The 24838-nt window shown below is 35.4% G+C and overlaps 1 protein-coding gene across 3 annotated transcripts in view; it reads right to left on the bottom strand.

Moving 5' to 3' along the window:
• The window catches only part of LCA5 (lebercilin LCA5), a 42298-nt gene extending 18784 nt beyond the window's left edge, over nt 1–23514 (bottom strand). The window contains exons 1-4 of one of the 3 annotated variants that reach the window (XM_074368707.1): nt 23235–23514; nt 22190–22306; nt 10288–10677; nt 5295–5824 (exon numbers count right to left, since the gene is read on the bottom strand). In XM_074368707.1, coding sequence (XP_074224808.1) covers nt 5295–5824; nt 10288–10486 — 729 coding nt within the window. In that variant the 5' untranslated portion in view covers nt 10487–10677; nt 22190–22306; nt 23235–23514. The remainder of the gene's footprint in view (nt 1–5294; nt 5825–10287; nt 10678–22189; nt 22307–23234) is intronic. The other 2 variants (XM_010972842.3, XM_074368706.1) reach the window with 2 other exon arrangements.
• Nucleotides 23515–24838: the final 1324 nt, after the last annotated feature.

The raw sequence follows: 24838 nt of genomic DNA, 5'->3' as shown, positions 1-24838 counted from the left end.
AAGCCTCACATTGAAGAAATTTACAAATACATAAAATGATGCCACTTGTCTCAATTAATTTTGTGTTTAGAAAATAGATATTTTTCATTAAAAGATTTTATGATAACATGTAGCGAGTTGTTTACTATTAATTTTAAATAAATTCAGAAATATTTTAAATGTTCTCAATTTTAATTTCTAATATGGTAAATATCAATAGATAGTATAAAAGGGTCCTGAGACCAAAACTTTGAGAATCACTGCATTATATAACAAAAAATGTTGTTCTGCTGTAAATGTTAACACAATTGTAACAGTCTCTTTGCAGTTTTTTTTCCCAGTTGGTTGCAGTTTTATTTAAATATTAATATTAAATATATTTAAATGGGGATGCTACTTTGAAAGGCCCTATTCAATAAACTTATTGAAATAAAAGCCAAAATGAAGGTATAAAGCCAACCCTAAATGAAGAAAAATACATAGTCTAATTTAGCTGTCTGCCCCTTCATACAGAACTCAACAAGTTTAATCCTGTCAGGTAATTCTTCACCCCCATATATGGCCCAAGATGAAGCAGACCACATCGCACAAGGCTAGGGAAACACAACTTCCCCAAGTGACTGTCCCCATTCATACTTTTGGTTGTTTGTCCCCCTAACCATGTAGCCACTTCTCGACCACTGTACTCTTAAATGACTGAGGTTGTGCATTCTGTCAGTTCCATCAGCTAACAAAATAAGCCTGTACCCAACTTACAGAGGGTGCAGAGGGAAGTTTTTCACAGCTCAGCTATTTAGAGGTCACCTTGAAGAATGTTTTCTTTTCCCTCTCCTAAGAAGAAAATGTAACTCACAAGGGGAATAAGAATTGTGGCCCCAAATCCTTCCTGGAATGAGACAATCTATAAACAAACAAAGCTGCTTTTCACAAGTTCCAGCTTAAAGACAGATTCTTAAAACAAAAAGCTACACCAAACAAACAAACCAGAAAAACAAAAACAAAAACAAAACACCATACAGATAGCCACCCTGAGGAAAGAACAGCACGGAACTTAAGACAGCACTTCTAGGATTTTACCGCAATTTCAAGGGCTACTTGGGACTTTCTTAGGTTTTAGTTAATTTGCAAAATGAAACACCTCAACTGGGCTCCTACATTCCTCCCTTACCCAATGAGTGGTACTGACTACAACCTTGAAGAAAAAAGATAAACTTAGTCTTGAATGAAGTAAAATTTGAAAAAAACTGAATGAGGCATGAAAAAAAAAGCTAAATTTCACACTGAATTTAGAAACTCGATAGTAAATATTTCAAATTCTGGACTGATTACTGAGATTATGAAAGATATAATTATACACAATGGGCCAAAACTTTGGGAAGGTTTCGGAAAGGTAAGCTAAGAAGTAGAGAATAATTACCCTCAGGTGGGCTGCGAGGCTCCTCCCTTCAGAAGAGAGCTAGCATGGTGTGACAGCTGACGTGGGATCGATTTGAGAGTAGGTTCGTAATAACACGTCATATGTTGATTCTAATATAATTTCAATCACAACAGAAATGAAATTTAGACCTCCCAACCAAACTTTGAGGCTTAGAGCTAATAAACTCAACATTCCTAAAACTTGAGAGTAAACTTCTAAAACCAAGCCATTCCTTTGCATGCAATAAAACATTCATAAACCCTTATAAAAATAATTACTGCAATAAAAATAAGCTTTGAAATTTGAAAAAAAAAGTTCAAAAGTAATTTTCTCATCCAGAAAGAACTCAGACTACTTACAATTGCTCCACAGAAAATGAAATATTTAGGTAAAACTCTAACAAAACCTGTATAGATCTGTATTCTGAAAATTACAAAATAATGATGAAAGAAACCAAAAGAGATGACCTAAGTAAATGGAGAAATAAAATGTAATCAAGAATAGGAAGATTCAACATAATAAAGATGTCAGTTCTCTACAAACTGATCCATGTTTTTACTGCAATGCCTGTCAAAATCTCAGGAAGGCGCTGGCAGACAGAGACAAGCTCTTTATAAAGTTTATGTAGAAGGGCAGAGGACCGAAAGTAGCTAAAATTTTAAAAACAAAGCATAACATGAGAGAAATCATTCTACCATAATCACATATGTAAGGTTTACTATGTAGCCTATAATGAAGAGAGTGTGGTATTGGCAGAGGGACAGACACATAACATCAGTAGAACAGACTAAAGAATCCAGAAATAGACCCACAAAAATATGCCCAGCTGGTTTTTGACAAAGGTGCCAAATTGAATGGGAGAAGAATAACCTTTTCAACAAATGGCACTAGAGCAACTGAGCACTACAAGGGGGAAAAACAGAGAAATGAACCTCGACTTAAACCTCACAACTTACATAAAAATTAACTCAAAATGAATCATGGACTTAAAAGTAAAACATAAAACCATAGAACTTGTGGATAAAAATATAGCAGAAAATCTTTGGGGCTACAAGCAAAGGGTGACAGGAATAGGCAAAGAATTCTTAGACTTGAGACCAAAAAGCACAATCTATAAAACAAAAATTTGATAAACTGGACCATATCAAAATTTAAAAGCTTCCCTCTGAAAGACCCTATGAAGCGGATGAAAAGACAAGCTACAGAATGGGAGAAAAACATTTGCAAACCACATATCTGGCAAAGAACCTGTATCCAGTATATCTAAAGAACTATCAAAAATCAATTGTAAAAGCACAAACAACTCAGTTAGACATATAGGCCAAAAACATGAACAAAATGAATAGGATATTCTGTGGCAAAAAAAGCATATAAAAAGATGTTCAATGTCATTAGCCATTAGGAATAATGTAACTTAAAACCAGGAGATAGCACTATACACTTAATGGCTAAAAATTTAAAAAGCAGTAATATCAGATGCTGGCAAGGATGTGGAGAAAGTGGATCACTTATACATTGCTGGTAAAAATGTAAAATGGTACTGCTAGTCTACAAGAGAATGGCGGTTTCTTACAAAGCCAAACATGCATTTATCATATAATCAATCCACCGAGTGCACTTTCATGTGTATTATCCCAGAGAAATGAAAATTTATGTTCACACAAAAACATGAATGGTCATGGCAGCTTTATTAGTTAATACCTCAAAACTGGAAACAATGCAAGTGTCCTTCAACGGGATATACTGTAACACTCTGTTGTATAGTCATACCGTGGAGTACTACTTGGGAACAAAAAAGGAACAAACTATTGATATATGCAACAATTTAGATGGAGCTCAAGGAAAAATTGATATCTGCCAATCTCAAAAGGTTAAATACTGTATGGTTCCATTTATATTACATTCTTAAAATGACAAAATTATAGAAATGGTGAACAGATTAGTGAATGCTGTTGGTCAGAGAGCCAGGGAAGGTAGGAAGATAGCTGTGCCTAGAAAAGTTGGTAGCACAAGAGATTCCTGTGATGGACCTGTTCTGCATCTTGACTACAGTGATGATCACATGAATCTCCACATGTGATAAAATTGCATAGAACTAAATACACACACACACACACGTCCATGTAAAACTGGTGAAATCTGAATACGGTTGATGGGTTGTTTCAATGTATCATTACCAATTTCCTGTTGTAACATTATATCCTAGTTACAAAGTATGTACTACTGGGGAAACTAGATGAAGGGTATATGAGATCTCTCTATATAATTTTCTTCCAACTGTGTGTAAATCTACAATTAACTCAAAATAAAGGTTTTTTTTTTTTAATTTCTTAAATACAATAAGGAAAAAAAGTAAGAATTGAAGACACTATACAGTTAACAAGTATTTCAAAGACTTATCATTACGGATGACTGAATTTCATGCTTTTAAGTGGGCAGCCACATAATTTTCCCCTCTTCCTTCTTTCTCCTCCCTCTTGTACCAGACTTCATAACTGGCTCTAAGAGAGAACTGCAGCATATGTGTGTGTATGTGTGTGTGAATGTACCGCAATTCCATGTTCTCTCTAGTTTTATACAAACATGCACAGAGGTGTGTGGGGTTTTTTTAACCATCCTTATTAATTAGCATTCTGTGCTCTTGGTTCCTAACTCTAAAATCTAAAATTAAAAATGTGGCACATTTTATACTTTCCTTTAAAAATAATTACAATGTCAGCTATTTGTTTATGACAATAGTTGCTCCCATCCCCTACCCCTACCCCACTACATAGGTAAGTGCCCCCTAAAAAAACGTTTTCCTATGTTTGCTCTGCACTTTGAGTCGATCACTGGGAGCCTACATAATAAGATACCCTCTGTGCATTGAAACAAGTTAACGATTGCTAATTTTTGAGACTAAGTTAGGCACTTTTTCTAGACACTGATATACATACACTCTATTTAATAAGCCACTGCCCTTAGGCATGGCACTGGTATATGGAGCATAGGATATTATACATTAAGAAGTACTATAACATACCAGGTACTAAAAACATCTAATTAATACATTGCAGAAAGCTAATTTATTTACAGTTCTGACCTTCTTTTGCTTAGAGAACTCTCACAGCAGGCATTATTTGCATACTTTTCCCCTACCTTGGCTTTCCAAACTAGTTTGTCAATTCTAAGTAATTTTAAGTCCTGACTCAGGGCTTTTATTTGATAGAAATATATATAGAGAGAATGTCAAATGTTAATGGATGTTTAATTCCGTAGATTAGCCATCTGGGAGAAATACATTATTTGATTTGAGATCTACATCTCAAGTAGCATCTAAGTTCTCTGTGTAACAGTCATGGGGTAGTACTCTTTTCCTCTCTTATTTCAAGAAAAACATATTTTTAAAAGATCTGCTGTATTCTCAGACTATTAATTCAACATTATTCTACCCACCTCTAATACCAGTTTTTATTTGGGGGAGTAGAGGCACACCCTGCCCCCAAAGATACCTTTCACAAATGTTCAAAGAAATAAAAACAGAAAGTATCGTTCATGTGGCATTTCTTATACAGTAGCCTCAAAATGTCAGTTTTATACACTATAGCTATTATAGTATTATTTTCAATTTTAGAAAAACAATCATATAATCAAATAGTATATTTCCGCCAAATGGCTAAGATTCACGGAATTAAAATTCCATTAACATGTGGCCCATTAATATATACCATCTTTTACATCTTGTTCTTAGAGATACAATCTTAAATTTTTCCTAATCTTTACTCAGAAAGATAATACTACAAAATTAGTTTTCATTTCCAAGCAATAAGAGATGCAATAAGCACTCTTAAAAGAGCACATTAAATGCCTAACGAAAAACAATACAATACAGCACAATTAGAAGCTGTAGAAATTTTACCTTAATTCTTCTTTCAGTGTCATCTAATTTTAACTCTGCTGAAATGAGTTTCTTTGCTAAATCATCCCGTTCAGGTAGGTGTCTGGCTTCAGAGATCTTTTTCAGTTTCTGTAAGGAAAATTTTGTCCTTAATAGTTCACCTTCTGTATCTTTCACCTTTTTCTCAGTTGCCCGTTCTTTCTCTTGAGATTTTCTTAAGCGTTCTTTGAGTGCTGTAATCTCATTGTTATGACGAGCAATAAGTTGTGAGATTTCATTTTCCGTATCTTCAAACTTATTCAGGGCTTTCTCCTGTCTGTACTGAAGCCTTTTCAAAGCCTTGTTTTCTTTTAGCAGCTCAGCTAACTTGACCTGGAGTTCAGTCACTTCGTTCTGCAATTCACTGATTTTTAGCAGTCTTGAAGAAAGAATCCGTTTTGTAACAAGATCGGTATCTTTCCGAAGTGGCTCCCTACTGAGGCTCTGGGAGCGAAACGCCACTCGGACTCCCTTTCTGTTTGGTGGACCCTTAGGGCTTGGTTTCCTAAGGGCTAAAAAAGAAAACAGTAATAATGTAAAGTGAAAGCTGTACAAGATGTAGTATTATTCATTCACCCTAACACAAGCGGATCCATAACACTTTTTAGTTATTTTGTTTCCTTAAAAAGTTACTTTATAACATTTCATTGAATGTCAGGTTTTATTTTAAAAAGCTCTTAATGTGATGTTTTTATTAAGAAAGTTTTGAAATCTTATGAAAGTTCAAGAATGTATTCTGATCCATCAAAATAATATTCCAAATTGCTTACAGGGAATTATTTTACCATTGTTTTAAAAGACGGCAGTATCAGGTTTTACCTTTTTTAACTTTATAAATAAGATAGCAAGCCAGAATTCAAATACAGGCGTGATCAGCACTAGCATGATGCCTAAAAACATTGGACAAAACATTGTGATATTCAAGTTGTTTGTGCCATGATATTTGGGATCATTACTTGAGACGTGGAAATACATGTTTTCTTAAACCAGTTAGAAATCTTTATTTGGGGAAAATGGATGACAATATGACAGCAAGAAGATTTGGGACTCAGATTTACCACCTGATAAATCCTTGGGCAATTCAGCTGAACCTTTCCAGGTCTATTTCCCTTATCTATCAAATGAGGATAACACTTCATTTGTTGTGAGGATTAAATGAAGTATGCACCTAAGACAGAAAATTCTCCACAGATATTCTCTGTCAGTAATAAGAACTTAATCCCATTTACCAGTGACTGAAAATGGAAAACACTTTTCCAGTACAGATGTGATGCTAAATGCTTCCTCAGAGGCTTTCTTTTATGTGATGTTCAAATCAAGAACATCTGACATAATTTAGAATAAACAAAAAACTACATCCTAAAAAAATACAAGCACATGAAATCTTTAAAGTGTATATATTAAATCACAACATTTCATAAAAATTTGGAATGTTATTATTTTTTACTGAAAGTTCATTACACTTAGGCCTCATATATACGAGCACCTGCCCTTTAAAAGAGGCATCTGGAAGTCTGCCACAGACTCTATTGAGAATAACCAATTCTAATCTCCAAGGTGACTGCATTTTTTCAAGAAGGAAATACATTCCATAGGGGAAAAAAAAAAACAAAGAAAAACTAGAAAATCCAACCTTTCCCTACCCATCTCATCAGCAGCCATGGATACCCTGATTTCATTATGTAAACAAGTGAAGGATAACCAGAAATATCAATTTAACATTATAAAGTTTCATTAAAGAGATGAAAATTTTATAGAAGTTATTTTGAATGTGTACTGATTTGGGATTCCAGCTCTATAATGCTTGAATACATGAAAGGAAGTGGTAATAGAAAGACATGAGGGAAAGCCTACTTGCAACTTTGAAATTACACTATCTAATATAGTAGTCACTAGCCACATGTAGCTACTGATAAATTTGAAATATGGGTAGTCCAAACTGAGATATGCTATAACTATGAAATACATACTGGATTTCAAACACTTACTTCAAAAAAAAATGCAGAATATGCCATACACTATGTTTTATATTAACTTTATTTGGAAATTATAATGCTTTGAATATGTTGGGTTAAATAAAACATATTATTAAAATTAATTCACCTGTTTCTTTTTAAATGTGGCAATATAAAATTATATGTGTGGCTTGCATATGTGACTTGCATTTTATTTCCATTAGAGAGCACTGCTCCAATTTTAAACTAGAGCATCCATCATTTCAACATTCTTTCTTTCCCAACATACTGAGTTAACAGAGTTTTGGTATCTATTTGCAATTATAGAATATGTACTCAGCTCTTAGAGTGACAGAAACTTTATATAAAAATGACTGTATATAAAGATGAATGTTAATCATTCCAAATCTTGGCTTTTTATGCATAAAATTGCTCAGCAAACAAAATTTCATGTTAATAGAAACTTAATTTAAAAAGTTAAAGCCTATGACACAACATTGTAAGATAACTATAACTCAATAAAAAATGTTAAAAATAATAATAATAATAATAAATAAATAAAGTAAGCATTAAAAAAAATTAAAGCCTAGATAGTATATGGATCAGGATAAAAACTTTTCACTAATATTTTCAACTTCAGCTTTCCACTAATATTTTATTTCAACTATTTAGCCAGACAGAACAGGCTTCCACAACTAACTTCTGATATCCTAAAAATCTGAACATTTATTTTTAGTATATTCTATTAGTATGTCTACAAAGTACACCTAACCAGAACTCAAACATATTTCTCAGCTTTCGTCTACCTTTTTCATTTTCATTTTCAAAACTATCAAAATGAACTATAGGCCCAGCAGGAGTGAGAAGATGACTGACTGTTGTGTGTATCATTCTTCATCTCCCTCTTAAGTCACCACCAAAAAGAGTGTGGCCAAATACTGCCTTTTTTCTTCCTTCAGGTGTTAAAATTACAGTATGACTCATTTAAAAAAACATGTAGCAAAGATAAACTATGCATCTACCGAAAACCCAGTATGTTTATATTACCGGTAAAACAAAAAATAGAGTAAGTATGTAACCTGTAACATACAAACTTGCATAACCTAAATTATTAAATTTTATTACACATATAACTTCTAATAGAGCACTAATTTTATTTTTAAAATAATAAAATATGCTGAAAATTTAAAAGAAGGCAGAATATGTTATCAAACATGAAATTCCACAAATTGAAGTGCTCAAAATGTTTTTAAAATCACATGTGTTCTTTACTTAGTTTAGTCTACGCTAATGATCACAACTTAAGCCAAAGGAAATTAACTTAGTGTTTAAGGAAAGTTATCGATTTGGTCCTGTTGCTTGATCTAAGATGGACAAATTACCACAAATTTCAATGAAAAAGACAATACAAAGCAGAAAACAGTACAAGTGAGGTTGCAGACAGGAAATGAAATTTTCCTGGGTGATGCTAGAACTATTTCTCATCCTTTTCTCAATTATCTTCTTAAATAAGATAAGACGTTAAGAAGTTCTGACTACTTAATTAGGTAGCCTCCTAAACTGTTTCTGGGTAAGGAATGAAAAATTAAAGTATTCCTACCAATAATTCCCTAGGTATGTAAATGATTTATTGGGAATAAACAGTCATTTTCTAAGGTTCAACCCTAAGGTCCATTTATTCTTAATTATACAGCAAAAGTTTAATATCAGATCATGTGCTCAAACACAAAATCAAAACAAGAAGACTGCACCGAAACAGATTTAGAGGAAGAGATGAAGAAATCTGCATCATCATACTTGCAAAAAAAGAAGGAAAAAGAAAAAGCACCAAATTGTTAAAAGTATCAACATCCCTGGGAAGCTAGATCAGGGGTCCATGAAAGGGCTGCTTTCAAAAAGAATATACCTTCTTTGCGGATTTTTTAAAAAAGCAAATATTTTGCTTTTCAGAGTTAAAAAAAATCATAAAAGCAAATTTAATTATACCTCTGCTTAAATCTTTTCAATAGCTAATGATTCCCCCACAGAAACAGCCAATATATTAACATGGGATTCCAGGTGTTTCATGACCTTTTCAGCTCCCAGTTTTACCACTCCCTGCCTTGCAATCTAAACTCTAATCATTCTAAGCTACTGCTGTTACAGCTGTGCTGCATAATTAGTACATACATGTAAACTTAAAAAAAAGTGCAGCATACTGTATATATGTATTTACATGCAATATAATGTGTATGCACAGTCAAACTGTAATAATAATTCTACCTAATAAAACTGAAAAAGGAAAAAAAAAAAAAACACCTCACTTACCTTAGCTTACTTTTCTATGATGGACTTGCAGTCCTTACAAATTTTGTTACTCAGTACATCAGGGTTTTCATGACCAGGGATTTATTAAGATGAAGAAGAGATTTCTAAAACATTACCTAGTCAAATACATATTAATACCTAGTTCCAGATTAGTAACATCTTAATAAGAAAAAGTTATTTTGTTTCCATTATAACAGAGTTTTAATAGAAAACAGATAGGTGGTCCCAAGTCCCCAATTCCATTTCTAGGTTTAATTTGAATGTTTGTAGTAAGCATTGCATTACCTAGGGGAAGCAATTTTACTCAATCTATAAAAATTCCCCTTAGCCACTTTATATGAATGCCTTTCATTTTTGAAAATGAAGACAAAGAAAGATATAGATGTTTCATGATTTTTTTTTTTGCCTTTACAGTACCTCAGAAATCTCAAGACAGTCATTTACTTAGAAACAACAGAAGACAAAATGAGAAGCCTTGATTATGGTTCTTTCTTCTGTATATAGTATGACTCTGAATGTCACAAAGGATAACGCACAGTACCATAAGCATCATTTATATACATTTATAGAAATATATCCCATTTAAAATGTAAATCAGCCCATTTCCATGCACATATCTATATATATTAATAGAAGAGTTTCATTCATACAAGTTTTCCTTAAGCACTCAAAGTGAATATTCCAGGCCTACTAGACTCTTAAAAAATGCTTACCTTGATGATGCCCTTGGTTGTCTGAAATTTGTTTTTCAGCACTTTTTTCATTAATACTCCTTGGTGAGGAGGGATGGACCAGAGATGATCGGCCAGAAGACTGTGGTGTAGTTCCAAAGTCAGATGAACAATAAGAGTAATAGTGCTTGCCTGCCTTACTTTCTTGATCAGTATCTGGACTTCTTTCTCTTTCCCCCATGGCTTTGAAAAACAATCTCTATTCACATAATTTTACAGATTCTTTTCTTCAGAAAAATCCATGACAAGCCTGAAGAGCACTTTGTAGAATCTTCAGATCCTCGTGATAATATTCATATCTGTGCAATCTGCTTTCTCTATATATCTGCAGTCCACAATTCACATTGGTGACCAGAAGATACACTTTTTCCCCTACAATTAGGGAAAAGGGAGTGAAACTCATCATATTTCATGAAATAGATTTCTACAGTTAGTTACAATGAAAACACTAACAGCAAAATAATATACTGCTTACAAGTGAAAAAGAGGCTATAAGTTCTATAATTTCATTTGTATTTTCACACAGTGATTTACAGTATTTGGAGAAATGACAGACTGTCATAGTCTAGACAGAGAACATATAAAGTACCTGAATAAATGTTAACTGAATTTGACTCCCTTGAATCTTAAGATTTGTAATAAACACAAATGCTGATTTTTAACAAGTGAATAGTGATCAAATTACCAGGTGCTTTTACTTTGAGGGGGTAAGGTGGTAGTAAAGGACAAGCCTGCTCGCAAGAACAAAGGAAAATATCTAAGACTGACTACATAAAAATGTAAAGCTAAAGGATGTAAAAAAATTAATCAAATTAAAGCACTTGATGAAAAATATCTCCAACAGGACAGAACAATAGTTACCATCCTTTACAATAAACAAATACCTCATACCACCCCATAAGAAAAATACAAGGTGAAAGTTAAGTGGGCAAATACATGTTAAGACCCATAGCAGGCAATACAAACAACAGCACATAAAAATCTTCAGCCTCAGATACCATTTTTCAACCTAACAAATTATCAAAAATTTATCAAAATAACAATACTTCCAGCATGGCTATCAAGAAAAGATTGGGAAAAAAGTCAGCAAAATATATTAAAACTTTAATTATGTTTTTAACCTATGATCCAATAATTCCTTTCTTGAATACCAAGAAAATAACCCTAAAAACAGGGGAAAAGTTATGCACGAGTGTTAATTTTTTTAAATTATTTATTTACTTATTGAAGGAGGGAGGTAATTAGGTTTATTTATTTATTCATTCATTCATTTAGATGGAGGTACTGGGGTCTGAACCCGGGACCTCGCGCATGCTGGGCCTGCACTCAACTACTGAGCTATACCCTCCACCCTACAAATGTTTAATGCAGTACACCTTTTTTTTTTTTTTTAAAGGAAGCAATCTAAATGTCTAGCCACTGTAAAATAATTAAGAAATTAAGAAAAGTATTATAAAAATCAATGCAGCATAATATCATGCAGCTGTTAGAAATGTTTACAGAAAGTTTGTGTTATCAAGGAAAATGTTCATACTATTATGGTAAGGAAAAAATTCAAACTGGTATATACAATGTGATCTCAACTACACATAGTCATTGAAAAAATACTGAAAGTACTGAGTACGATTTTTAACTGAACTCAGGAACTGATAAAAACTGTAAAGCAAGGTATACATATGCACCAAAATAGCGTCTGCTGGGCAACATGAATTTTAGACAATTTTATCTGTCTCTTAATATATTTTTATTTTCTAATAAAATGAACTTGGATTAACTTTATAATCAGAATAATTGTTTTTTAATATTTAGAAGAAACAAAAAGCCCACTGATGAAATTCGTGTTCAAAACATATTGGTTCTAGTAATAAATGGAAAAAGACATGAGGAAGGCAACACTGCTACTATTCACTGCAGCACTATTGTAGTGGTAAACGACTAAAATCATCACAATGACCACTGATCGGGAACTGGCTACGTACACTGTAAACACCCACAATGAAGCACAGTACTATGAAACCATCAAAGGAATGAGGACTGTCTCTGTATGTCGTCTCTGCAGTCTGGAGAGATCTCCAGCATATATTAAGAAAAGGAAGGGGGGGGAAAAGCACGTAGACTATGCTACCATTATTCAAAGAAGGAGAGTTATAAAGGTACATACATAACTTTTAATATTTAAAAAAAATAGAAGAAAAAACTAAACACTTAATGAAAAAAAAAAAAGGGTTCTCTAGGGCAGGGCTGTCCAGTAAGTTTGAGCAAGAGGGAAATGTTCTAAAATCTGTTCACTATGATAGCCAGCCACATGCAGTTATGGGCTCCTGAAATGTGGCAAGTGTAAATGAGGAACTAATTTTTACGTTTGTTGAACTTTAATTAAGTTTTAAAAGCCATGTGTACTGTGGCTAGCTGGCTGGACAAGACTGCTGTCAAGGAAGGGAGGAAGCGGAGTTCAAGGACAGGGGTAGGAGGTAAACTTCTTCATCTATAATTTTTGTAAACGCAACTTTAGAAATCATAATTTTTAGAAATTAAATTTTTAAAAAGCATCTTACAAAGCAAAAGAAAATGAAACAAATCATTCTAACTATATACACAGTTGGTGACAACATCACACAGATTAACCAGTTCAAACGACTTTGAAACACAATCCCTAGTGAGATATATCCTACTGACAAAAAACGTACAAATTTTTTCTAAAAACTATTTTCAATAATCACATTGTTGGCACTGTTATTCTCACACTGGTACATGTGTACTGTAAGATAAAGCAAATGAATAATTGTGTTGGTGCAGTTAGGCATTAGAATTTTCAACATAGGAAGAAACAAATGTAAGCCAATATGAGTTGCAAAATTCTGGAGTCCAAAATGTGAATCTGGAGTATCAGTATGAATTTATGAAGAGTTTTACATTAAAAAAAAAAAACAAAAAACAAAAAACAAACCTACTTCCTAGCTCTGTCCATTGAGAATCCTAGAAACAAGGTAGCAACAAACATTCCTAGCACCCCAGATGTGGTATCATTTCCCTTTAAAAGTAACTAGAGCTCCTCAAAATGTCTTATTTCACACCTAAGGGAGGAAACATACAAGATGAACCTAAGACTCTAGAAATTTGGTCATTCTAGAAAGAAAGAAAGCTCTCAGACACTAAGTTGATTATATGGCATTAAGTAAGAATAATTTGTTTATATACATGTAGCAGAAGTAGCTCCCTGTGACCTATCCTAAGTCAGGGACGCCACCTAACTTTTTCTTGCAAAGAGTAAGAGTTCACAAAACATTACCAGCCAGTCATCTCCTATGCACCAACACACCAGATCTCTCGCTACCCTCTGCCCCAAATACATGCATGGTTTTTTTCTTTTTTAAAGAAAATGTCCACTGCCCCATTATCTGAGCTCTGTTCCCTGGAACAATTTTAGTGGCTTATACTTTTATGCTTGTACTATTTCTTGATTTAGCAATTTCAGATGATGAAAGATGAGGATTTAACTCATACTTCATTTTATTTATTTTTTGTTTTTTTAACATTTTTTATTGATTTATAATAATTCTACAATGTTGTGTCAAATTCCACTGTAGAGCCCAATTTTTCAATTATACATGAACATATATATATTCACTGTCACTTTTTTTCTCTGTGAGCTACCATAAGATCTTGTATATATTTCCCTGTGCTATACAGTATAATCTTGTCTATCTATTCTACATTTTGAAATCCCAGTCTATCCCTTCCCACCCCATACCTCATCTTAAATGGTTGCAACATACAACTACATGTTAGTTATGCAATTTTTTCCTTAGAATTCCTAATTGTCCTTTTTTCTTATTGGGTGGAAAAAACATTCCTCTCATCATATCACTGATAACTACCAGCTTCTTGGTCATTCTATTTATAGCCTGACATCCATTATTCTTCCTCTTAAAGACATTTTTCTTGGAGATCAGTGAGTTCCTATTCTAAATTAAACCAATTACCTTCTACCTGCTACACCAGCGACATTCTGGAATTACTTTTATTGTACTTTTGAGTTAATCCACCACTGAGTAGCCAGTGTCAGTGTCTTTATTGGTTTTCATTGTCATTTTACTGTTCTCTATCCTCAAGTAACTTCTTCAGAAAGGGTTATCTGAGGTAAAAGTTCTGAGTTTTTATATGACTGAGAATGTCCGTATTTGCTTTATACTGGATCATTTTCATAGTTTTCAAATTTGAAGTCATTCTCTCTCCCAGAACTTTGGAGACACTGCTTAAATGCTCAGAGCTGCTTATGAGATGTTATACTTAATCTTTTATTCAACATATATTTTTTAAGTTCTCACTATGTAACAGTAATGAAAAAAAGAACAAAAAAAATCCCTGTCTTATGGAGTTTACACTAATTATGTTCCTCTGATTCTCATTCCTTTATAGGTAATCTTTTTTTTAAACTCCCTAGGAGCTTTTAGGATTTTCCCTCTTGTTATACTGAAATGTCACAATGATGTACATAGGTGTGGTTCTTTTTTATTGTGTTGCCCTTTTCTCCCCCACATCGTTTTAATCTGGATACTCCTATCTTTTAGTTCTAGAAATGTTCTTGGACTACTTTTTTGATAATTGACTCTCCTTTTGCTCTTTTTGAAACTTCTATTGGTTAAATAATAGACCAATTCTCTTTGTCTTTTTGTTCTAATTTCCAAAGACATTTACTTAATTTATCTTCCAAACCATTAAGGTTTTTTTTTGAATTTGTGCAAACAACTTAATTTCCAAGAACTCTTCCTTGTTCTTATTTTTAGTGCAGGAGGTAATTAGGTTTTTATCTATTTATTTAAATGGAGGCACTGGGGATTGAACCCAGGACCCTGTGCATGCTAGGCACACATTCTACCACTGAGCTACTACCCTCCCCTTGTTCTTATTTTTAAAAAATAATTCTTCTGTTCTTAAATAATGAAGCAATACATATTCTTTTCTCCAAGAACACTAAATAGACATTTTATTTGTTTTAAGGTCTCTGCTGATCCAGAATCTCTGCTTCAGTTATAGTTTTTCTGTTTATGTTGGGATTTTTATTTATACACTGATGGTTTTATTTCTTTGAAGATAATTGTTAGTCATCTATTGATATTTAAGAAAGAAGAAGAAGAATGAATGGAAATGATGTACACGTGAGCAAGGCTTACTGACAGGCACATTTCGCTTTAGGATGAACAGCAGAGACTCGGCCATTATGCGTGGACCTCCCTGAAAGCTAGCGATGAGGAGGGATTATCTCCAAACACAAATGTCCACCATGGCAACTCTACTTCTCCTTCAGTGTTATCTTTGTTTTTATTTCCAGAAGAAGTTACCTTTGTAGTTTTTGATGGGAAAGGCAGGGAATACTACACTGGCTGTCACTGCGCATGAACTTGGGTTGGAAAGGAGGCACAACTATTTCGTATATAATTTTTCAATTATTCTTCCTTCCCATTTTCAATTTTCCTTTCTCTCTTTTTTAAATCCCAAGATTCTCTGAAACTCTGCTGCATACCTGAGAATGTTTCTTTACTGCAGTTCCCTCTTGAATATCTCCGGACATAGTTCTCTCTGTTTTAATCTGTTTCATCCACCATTTCTCTTTCCTACTTCAGAAATGTGTTGTAATCTCTCACCTACGGACAGTACTCTATCATCCCTTCAGGGTTATAGGTTTATTCCCTTTCTTTCTTTAATATGATTTTAATGTTGTCTCCAAAGGGAGAGGAGACAATACGTATGGTCAAATCTACAACTCTGACAGCAAATACAGGTCATTTTTAAGCCAATTATTTCTGAAAATTATCCCCAACATTTTAAGCCAATTTGATATAAGGAATCACTTTTCCCAAATTCATGAAACTACAATTCATACACCTATTCAGTCATCAAATATTACTGATGACACAGATGCCATTTTAGACAATGAGGAAACCAAGATGAGCACGAATACACTATGAGTTCTTTTAGGGCACAGTCTGGCTCTTCCATCAAAGCAAGATGATTAAGGAAAACAGTCAAAATAAATTATGTATGCATCCTTTATATATTCCCTAAAAATATAACATGCTAATTACATAAGAACACTTTAAGAGTGATAACAAATTCAAGAATGGCCTCAGTAACACTAGAGAACATTTTCTTACCTTTGCCAGACTTCTGACTATTTAGGATCTATTCTGAAGTAAGATGGGTATTCCTAACCTACATATTCCATATTGTGTTACGATTCTTCATGACAACAAACAAGCCTTCCTTAGAAAATGTAGCAACCCAAAGATCTGAGCTTTCCTAGAGAATGGAAATGTAGACACTTGGGAAAGTTTTCTTTTATAAAATTACCCCTTAGTCCTTGTAGAAACACCGTTGCCTGGCTGACAGTGCTGCCAGGCAAACAGGAAAACCAAAGTTAACAAGTTAAAGAAAAAAAGAAAACACACAAAATATCAGACCAAAAGATGAGAGGAAGAAATAAAAATGAGGTATGGCAACTATTAGAACAGTAACTAATAATTTTTTTTTTTACAAACTACAAACAAAAACAAATGAAGTACTATAGCTTAATAAGATTACGTAACAGCTTAACACTGGAAAAAAAAAAAACAAACCCTTGTGAATCACTCCTTTCTTCACATAGTTTAAAGAAATCAAGACCCAGAAAAACAAAAGTGACTTATCCAAGATCACAATTTATCTAAGGTCATAGGACTAAGTTAATAAAACTTGAAATGGACAAGTTTTCTGACTTAGTTGAGGGACCTATTCAATATTTCAGTGTCGACAATCAGATGGGAACTGCGTCATCTTGAATGCCACCTCCTTCTGCAACTATCCCATACTGCTGCGCTCACTCTGCTAAAACTGAAGAAGCAGCTCTGCTCCTCTTTAGAGCTAAGCCTTTCACTGTCTTCTTTCCCATACCTTCTCTCCATCTCAAGGACTGTGCCCTCCCTACAGGATCATTCCTATCAACATAGAGGCTCTAATAAAGCTGTTGCTTGACTCCATGTCCAATTGCATCTACAACCCAACTCCTCCACTCCAATTTTCCAATACACTTTTTGAAGAGTAGTCTATAATCTAGAACATTATCTCTACTTCCTTTCCAACAATGTTTTTCTCAGTCCACATTAGTCAGGTTTTCATCCCCACCACTGCCCTGAAACAGAATTGTCAAAATAGACAATGACATTCATCCTGGCAAAATCCAATAACTAATTTTCCACTCTATTTCATCCTTGACCTCACAGCAACATCTGACAAGACTAACCATTCCCTCCTTCCTACAACACCTTCTTTTCTTACTTAACTTCCATAGCCATCTGCTTTCCTGATTTTCTCACTGCCTTACTGGCTGTCTCTTCTCCATCTCCTCTGTGGAATCTGCCTCCTCTTCCTGATCTCTAATCTTGGAATACACAAGGCACCACATATTTGGTCTTCTCTTCTTTATCTACACTCTCTCCTTAGGCATCTCATCCAGGCTTCATTTACCCTGCCTTCCGGATTCATATATCCACCTTCCTATTTGACAACTCCACCTGGGTATCTAAATTTAATCATTTCAACCTTACATGTCCAAAACCAAAATCATGATCTGTCCCCTTTCTACTCCCACTCTTTCCTGTTTTTTTTATCTTTTAAATGGCACTTCCATCTACTAAATTATCCACGTTGCAAATATGCAGATTATCTAGGATCCCTTCTTAACCTCACATCCCACATCCAAACCATCTATAAAACCAGGTAGTTTTATCTCCAACATACATTCCAAATTTGATGATTTCTTACCATCCCCACTGCTAGTCCCCTGGTCCAAGCCACCATCTTTTCTCACTAGAACTTCTGCAATAGCCTAAGTGATATCCTTTCATTCTTGTTTCCCCAGTTAGAAAGAGCTATTTGACACAGAGATCAGACAGCATTACTCTCCTGCTTAATACCCTTCAATGGCTTCTTAGTCATCAGATTCCTTAACCAGACCTGCAAACTCCTAGCCCTTCTGCCTATCTCTCCATTCTCATGTCATGCCATGCTTCCCTTCACCTGCTTTTTCAGACACACTGGCCTTCTTTTGTGCCTCCTGCATGACAAACTTGTTGCCAACTCACAGACTTTGTACCTGCTGTACCTAGAGAAGGCCCTTCCCTTAGAACCTTACAAAGGTGGCTCCTTCTCTTCATCCTGTTCTCACCACAAATGTCACCATCTCATAGACTGCTCCCGTGGCAATTCTATTAAAGGGAGCCCAGTCACTCTATCTTACTACTCTGTTTTATTTTCTTCATAGACTTTGCTCCTATTGGGAATCACCTTACATTTACTATCTTCCTCTCCTATTAAACATAAGACCCATGAGAACAGAAATTGTATCTCTCTAGCTCACCACAGTAACCACAACACCATTCATTAATTTTTTTGTGAAATGAATGATTTTTCTACAATGCTATACCAAACAGAATATTAATAGTTTCCTTCTATAAAATGTGCCTTTCTGTTTTAAAGGAAATATTAAATCTTTCCTCTTTCAAATAATTGCATAAAACTTACTTAAATCTCTAAAATACCTAAGAAGGGAGAAAAATGAGCAAATCAAAGTTTTGCTCAGAGCTATTACCATCATAAAGTAGGAATATTCTTACTGGGTTAATTTTAAATAACAGAGAAGACCTAATAGGGCTTCAGACAAAATTAATTTTACCTGCAGTTACAACAATAATTTCTATTAGACTAACATAAACTGGTCACAATATTATTATGTGAATAAAATCATTTTTTTCTCTTAAAAGAAAAAAGTTATCTAGATCAACAGATAGAGCACTGAAGATTTATATTCCATGTATAGTTCTCCAGCTAATTTAATTCTTTGTGACAGAGAATGAATCACTTAACAGTTGTTCATCTGTTTCCCTTATTTGTACGGGAGTAACTAGATAAGAACAAAAAAGAAAACCTATCAGTCTTGTCCAAGTTCAATTTCTAAGAATTGCTTATCTTCTAAAAATGGCCAAGAGTTCTATTATGGCAATACTAGAAAGCTATCAAACCAGTACTTGTCATTTCCCAAAAATCGACTTTTATTTTAAAAGTCTCAAGTAGTACACATCACACATAATATGCCAGAAAGAAGTTCCATAAGCTCCTGCTGTACCAGAACTGCCTCCTTTATATCTAGTTTCAAATGAATCAGAAAGTAAATCTAAGCTATAGACTCCATGTATATAGAATATCATAATCATCATCTGATTCATGTGACTTTAAGAAAAGTTCTTAGTTTTAAGACAAAAAAAAGAACAACTGTATAAAACCGTAAAACTCAATGAACCATTAATTTCTTGTCATTTCCCTGTGTTCAGCTTCTCTGTATAAAACATTGTTACCTGGCTACCTCTGCTGCCAGCAAAAGAGCTCACACAACAGGCAACTAGATGAGTAAAATAAAAATAAACTAAGAGAGAATGATATAAATAAGATCTCTCTCCTCTATCCCCTCCCCAAATAATAACTGAAGATGAGGTAAAGGTAAAAACAATACTACTGCACTAAAACTGTGACTCCTATAAAGGAGGGGGAAAAAGTGATTAGAAACAAATAAAACCAAGTTAAGTGTTTCCACTCCTCTACTTCTACGTTCCAGGGTATTTCTAAGTGTTTCCTTATCCTACATTTATTTACACAACACCTCCTTTTGCTTAAAAATCAAGCTCGTTTAGATTTTAAGTATGGTTTCCTAGACTCTAGATCAGATCACAGTAAACGCTAGACTTAAAATTTAAGGTATAATCAACTCCTTTTAAATAACATGTTGAAACAATGGGTCAAATTAAGGTATCTTAACTACAGTATGTATTCCCAAACTTCAGTCAGATTAAAACATCACAGAATATCTATTCATTCATTCATAAGGCATTTACTGAACACCTACTAAGTGTCAGGCTTTGAACTTTGAATGGAGCTGGAGATACAAAAATGAGACACAACTTATGTCCTACCATTAAGAAACTCCCAGCCTAGAAAGGAAAGAGAATGCAAGAGTATTAAATACTAATGATAAAGGGAAGTAAAGGAGGCTGAGTAAACTGAAAACTAAGATGAGAGGACAAGAGGCAGTTTGGGCAGATTTCCAGAGATGAGAATACCTAAAATTGAGTCTTTAGGTAGCAGTGGAGGTTAGCATGATTTGGGTTGTGCACTTGTTTTGCTGGGGTGAGATGACAGATAAGGTTAACGGAAGAAGGCAGCTGGTGAGAGAAGATCCTTTTTCAGTAAGAAGAAACAATGTGAGCAAAAGTGAAAGGCATGAGATACACTGCAAATAGTTTACAATTGTGTCGTCCAATATAGTGACAACTGAGCACTGAAAGGTAGTTAGTCCGAACTGAGATATACTGTAAGTGTAAAATACACCTGGGATTTTGAAAACTTACTACATAAAGAAGAACATAAATTATCTCTTTAATAATCTTTTTAATATTCATTATGTGTTGAAATAGTATTTTGAATATATTGGGTTAAATAAAACATATTACTAAAATTAATTTCACCTGTGTGTATTTTCATACATGGCACCTGAAAAAAACGTTAAATTATTTACCTTGTTCACATTGTATTTCTATTGGACAATGCGGGTTTAGAATGACTGCACTGGCTAGGGGCAGTGATAAAGTAAAAATAAGTGAAGCAGGATTAAGTGGAAGAGATCATTACAGGAAGGATTTTTATGCCATACTAAGAAGTTGGTTGAAAATAAACAAAGCATCTTCAATAGATTTTAAATGAACAGATGTGACATTTACAAAAATCCATCTCTAACCCAAGAATTGGAGAGCAATAAGGCTGAAGGAAGAAGACCACCTGGTCTTGAAATCAGGTGACAAATGACAGCAGTTTGAATTAAGGTTCGGAAACTAGACATAGAAAGTGTAGAATGGATTCAGACATGTTTAGCGAGGAAAATAAACTGGACTTGGTGGCTGATGATATGTAGAGTATGAGATGAAAGAAGAACCTAAATAAATAACAAAGTTTTGGGCTTGAAAAATTGGGTGAATATGGTACCATTCAACAGGACAGGTTTGGGTGGGGAAATGTGATGAATTTGCTATCAGACACACTAAGTATAGGATGTGTATGTGAAATCTATGCAGAAATACCAAAAATCAGCTATATAAATTTGTAGCTAACTCAAGAGTTCCAGGATGGAGATAAAATATTGAGACTACATTAATAAAATACAGATGGTGGAAGCCAAGACTACCAAAAGCCTGAAGATGAACTCAGCCAAGAAAAGAATACAGAATGAAGAGAAGACGGAAGACTGAATTATGAGGAAACACAATAATTAAATGGTGGACAGAGGAGGAGAATTCCATTAAGGAGATGGAGAACGACAGGCAGGAGAAGAACCAGGAGAGAGATTAGCATCTTTATTGTAACAGACCTCTACTGTGTCTTACAGAATTACGGTTCCATAACTGTTTAACAAAAGATATGTGACTCTAACAAAAGAAGAAAAATCCCTTTTCCAAAAAAGTCACAATTACTTTTTGATATCTGACATGACACTGTCAACTTAACAGAATCAAAACAATTTCCTATTATGTTTTTGGATAAACGTACAACTCAACATGCAGCAAAATCCTAAAGTGAAATATTTAGAATAGTAGTATAAAATTCAAATGTAGAACTACACAACTGGAAAAAACAGATTAAAGTAACAACCAGGCTAAAGACAGAGAGAAAGAAAAGAGAAGTTATAGAATTTCCAAAATTGTCTCCTTTTTTCAGTTTTACTGTTTTCCAAAATGTATGTAGCTCCCTCAACAACAACAACAACAAATCATCTGAATGATGAGTCTTGATCCCAAAGAGATACCTAGTCCAGGTTCCCAATCTGAAGGTAAAGGAACGTCATACACAAGGATGTGCCAAGTGTGCGTTGGGAGAGAGAGGAGCCAAAACTTTCTTCAGACTTTCAGAGAAGGCTCCACGACTGAAAGATTAAGAAAATCACCAGTCAATGCAGCCCACTGCTCACACAAACCAAATGCCAGTAACAAATTCACTTTAACAAAACCATTCATTTTTTTCCTCATTTATGTAAGTATAGATGCAAACATCTCAATAAAATTAATACTCAGGACAGTATCTACTATTTCCATTCCGAAATGGACAGGGGGGGGGGTGTTGATGCTTGTACCTAGCCAGTAATTTGTTACTAATTGATGTCTGTAATTTGTCCAAGGCCACAAAGTGAATGAGAAGGGTTTAAGCTCAGGTGAGCTGGACCCATGCTCTTCACCACTGAGACGCTGTCCCTTGGTCCTGCCAACGTAAAACACCGAGTATCTGAGCAGCCACTCCAATCCATCTATGCCAAGAAGGCACATTTTTTTGTCAACTCTTTCTTCCTCTCATCCCATCTCTGAAGGATGTGTAAAAAATTTCATAGCCTGCACCAACCAATGCGCCTTTCCACTCTAATCACAGCCTTCATTTCCTATTATTTATAATCCCAGATCTACCCAAAGCCTCACGGCCTCCTTCCCCATCTTCAGTGCCTACAGGCCTCTAGGATTTTCTAACTCCTAACCCATTCTCTAGATCCTCCTGAAATGCGCTCCCTGCCTTCTCTTCCTGATCCCCAAAATCAGCCCTTCCCCAACTCTTTCTCTGCCTAACCTCCCAATCCCCTACCTTTCGGTAGACCTCCCCTCCCTCCCGGGGCCTCTCTCGACTTATTTTCCTAGGACTTTCTTCTCCCCGCGTCCCCAGATCCTCCACCATCCCTAATCCTTTAACAACTCCACTCGCTACTCCCCGTCCACGAACGCCACCTCGCCAGCTCCCCCACGCCCGAGTCACAGTCCCACCTCGCACACCTAACTCCCTGCTGCCTCCACGCCCACCCCAAAGCCCACCTCCAACCCGCTCCGGCCCCTCCTCAGGGCCGACGCGGCGCCCGCCTCCTTGCCTTCCTCCTCTCCGCGGTGCCTCGGCGTCCGGACGCCGAAGAGTGAGTGCCTGACTCCTGCGCGGGCTACGGGGGCTGCGGGGCGGGCGCTGAGGTGGCAGGGGTGCGGGAAGTTTGAATACTCGGCTAGGATAGGGGCGGAGACGACAGCTCCTGGGTGGCGGCGGCGCGGCGACCTCGGCTCCAGGGTAACGGAGGCGGAGGCCCAGACTGCACTGTGGAACGCCCGCAGCCAATGATATGCCCGCCCCGACCTCCCATTGGCCTCTGTCGCCAGAGGGCTCTTTCTATTGGTTTCAGTGGAACTGGAAGGCGGAACGATGAGTACGAGAGAAGGCGGCCATTGGTTGAGCGCTCTGGCTGTAGCTGCGAGCGAGAGCTCGGAAGCTCGGAGAAGAGCCCCCAGCCCTTCAGGCTCCGCGGAGCCAGGGGCGACCGCAGAGCATCCAGGGCTCTGGATGATGGGAAGAGACGGGCACAGACAGATGGGAAAGGGGGTTCATGAATTGTAGAAATAGAGACTGCGTAAATGAAAACGTTGAAAACTGTCTGGAATCCTCTAATCGCGTCTTTGTCTTAACACTGAAATTGCTGATTTTCAGGAAGATGTGGAGTTAGGCAGGATGCTCCTGTCTTGAGGTTCTGGCTTTCGTGAATGCCGAAAGCGCCCTGAGTTTGGCTTGAAACTGATTGTTAGGTTTTGGAACGGGTTTGAAGTGGAATGACATTTGAAACATTTGCACTTTTTTTTTTTTTTTTTTTGGAAAGGAAACGTCTGTGGCGCATGTCAGTAACCTATTGAGAGCTACTGTATGGCATATTTTCCCCCTGTAAAAAACATGGACAGTGTATTAAACGGCATTAATTATGAAAGACAGGGAAGGTAAAAAGAAAATCCTTTCTTCGATGAAGGTTCTTTTAAGCCTTTCTGAGCCGTCTGATTATCAAGATGGTTTAACACCGTACTCCGCTATTGTCGCCATTGTTAGTTTCTCTAGCACCTTCATTCCGCAGAGAATCTAATTCTTGAAACAAAGGCGTTCTAATCAATTTCGGCCCATGAATTATGGTAATTCCGTTTCTTGCTTGACCTTGTTTTCAATTTTGCACTGTTTCAAAACTTTCATTTTATCCTATCAATATATTTTACTTCAAGCTAAAGATTAACCCACCTAAACAACACCATAATTAAATGTAATTTTTCTGCATGAGCTATAATCAGTAGAAGATAGCAATCATCTTAGTGAAAAATTAAGATGAGTAATACCAAAAACTGCACTGAAATAACTTTAATTTGTTTAAATCAGCTAATACTCTTTGTTAAAATAGCTCACTGGTTATTATTTCGTTAAAATTAATACTAAGTAGATTAATAAACGCATGGGTGAATTACTTTTGAGGAGAGCTGCTATAAGCAGTCAAAAAATATGCTGTAATTAGCTAAAGAAAACAAAGCAAAACAAAAAACCGGTGTCTCTCCCCGAAGAGTCAGCTGGGGTTTGCTAGCACTCAAGGACAGCTGAGAATAAAGCAATATTTATTCAGCCCTCA

Source organism: Camelus bactrianus, chromosome 8, assembly GCF_048773025.1.
Source record: "Camelus bactrianus isolate YW-2024 breed Bactrian camel chromosome 8, ASM4877302v1, whole genome shotgun sequence".
Classification (NCBI taxonomy): Eukaryota; Metazoa; Chordata; class Mammalia; order Artiodactyla; family Camelidae; genus Camelus; species Camelus bactrianus.
This window is presented reverse-complemented; position numbering and strand designations above follow the sequence as displayed.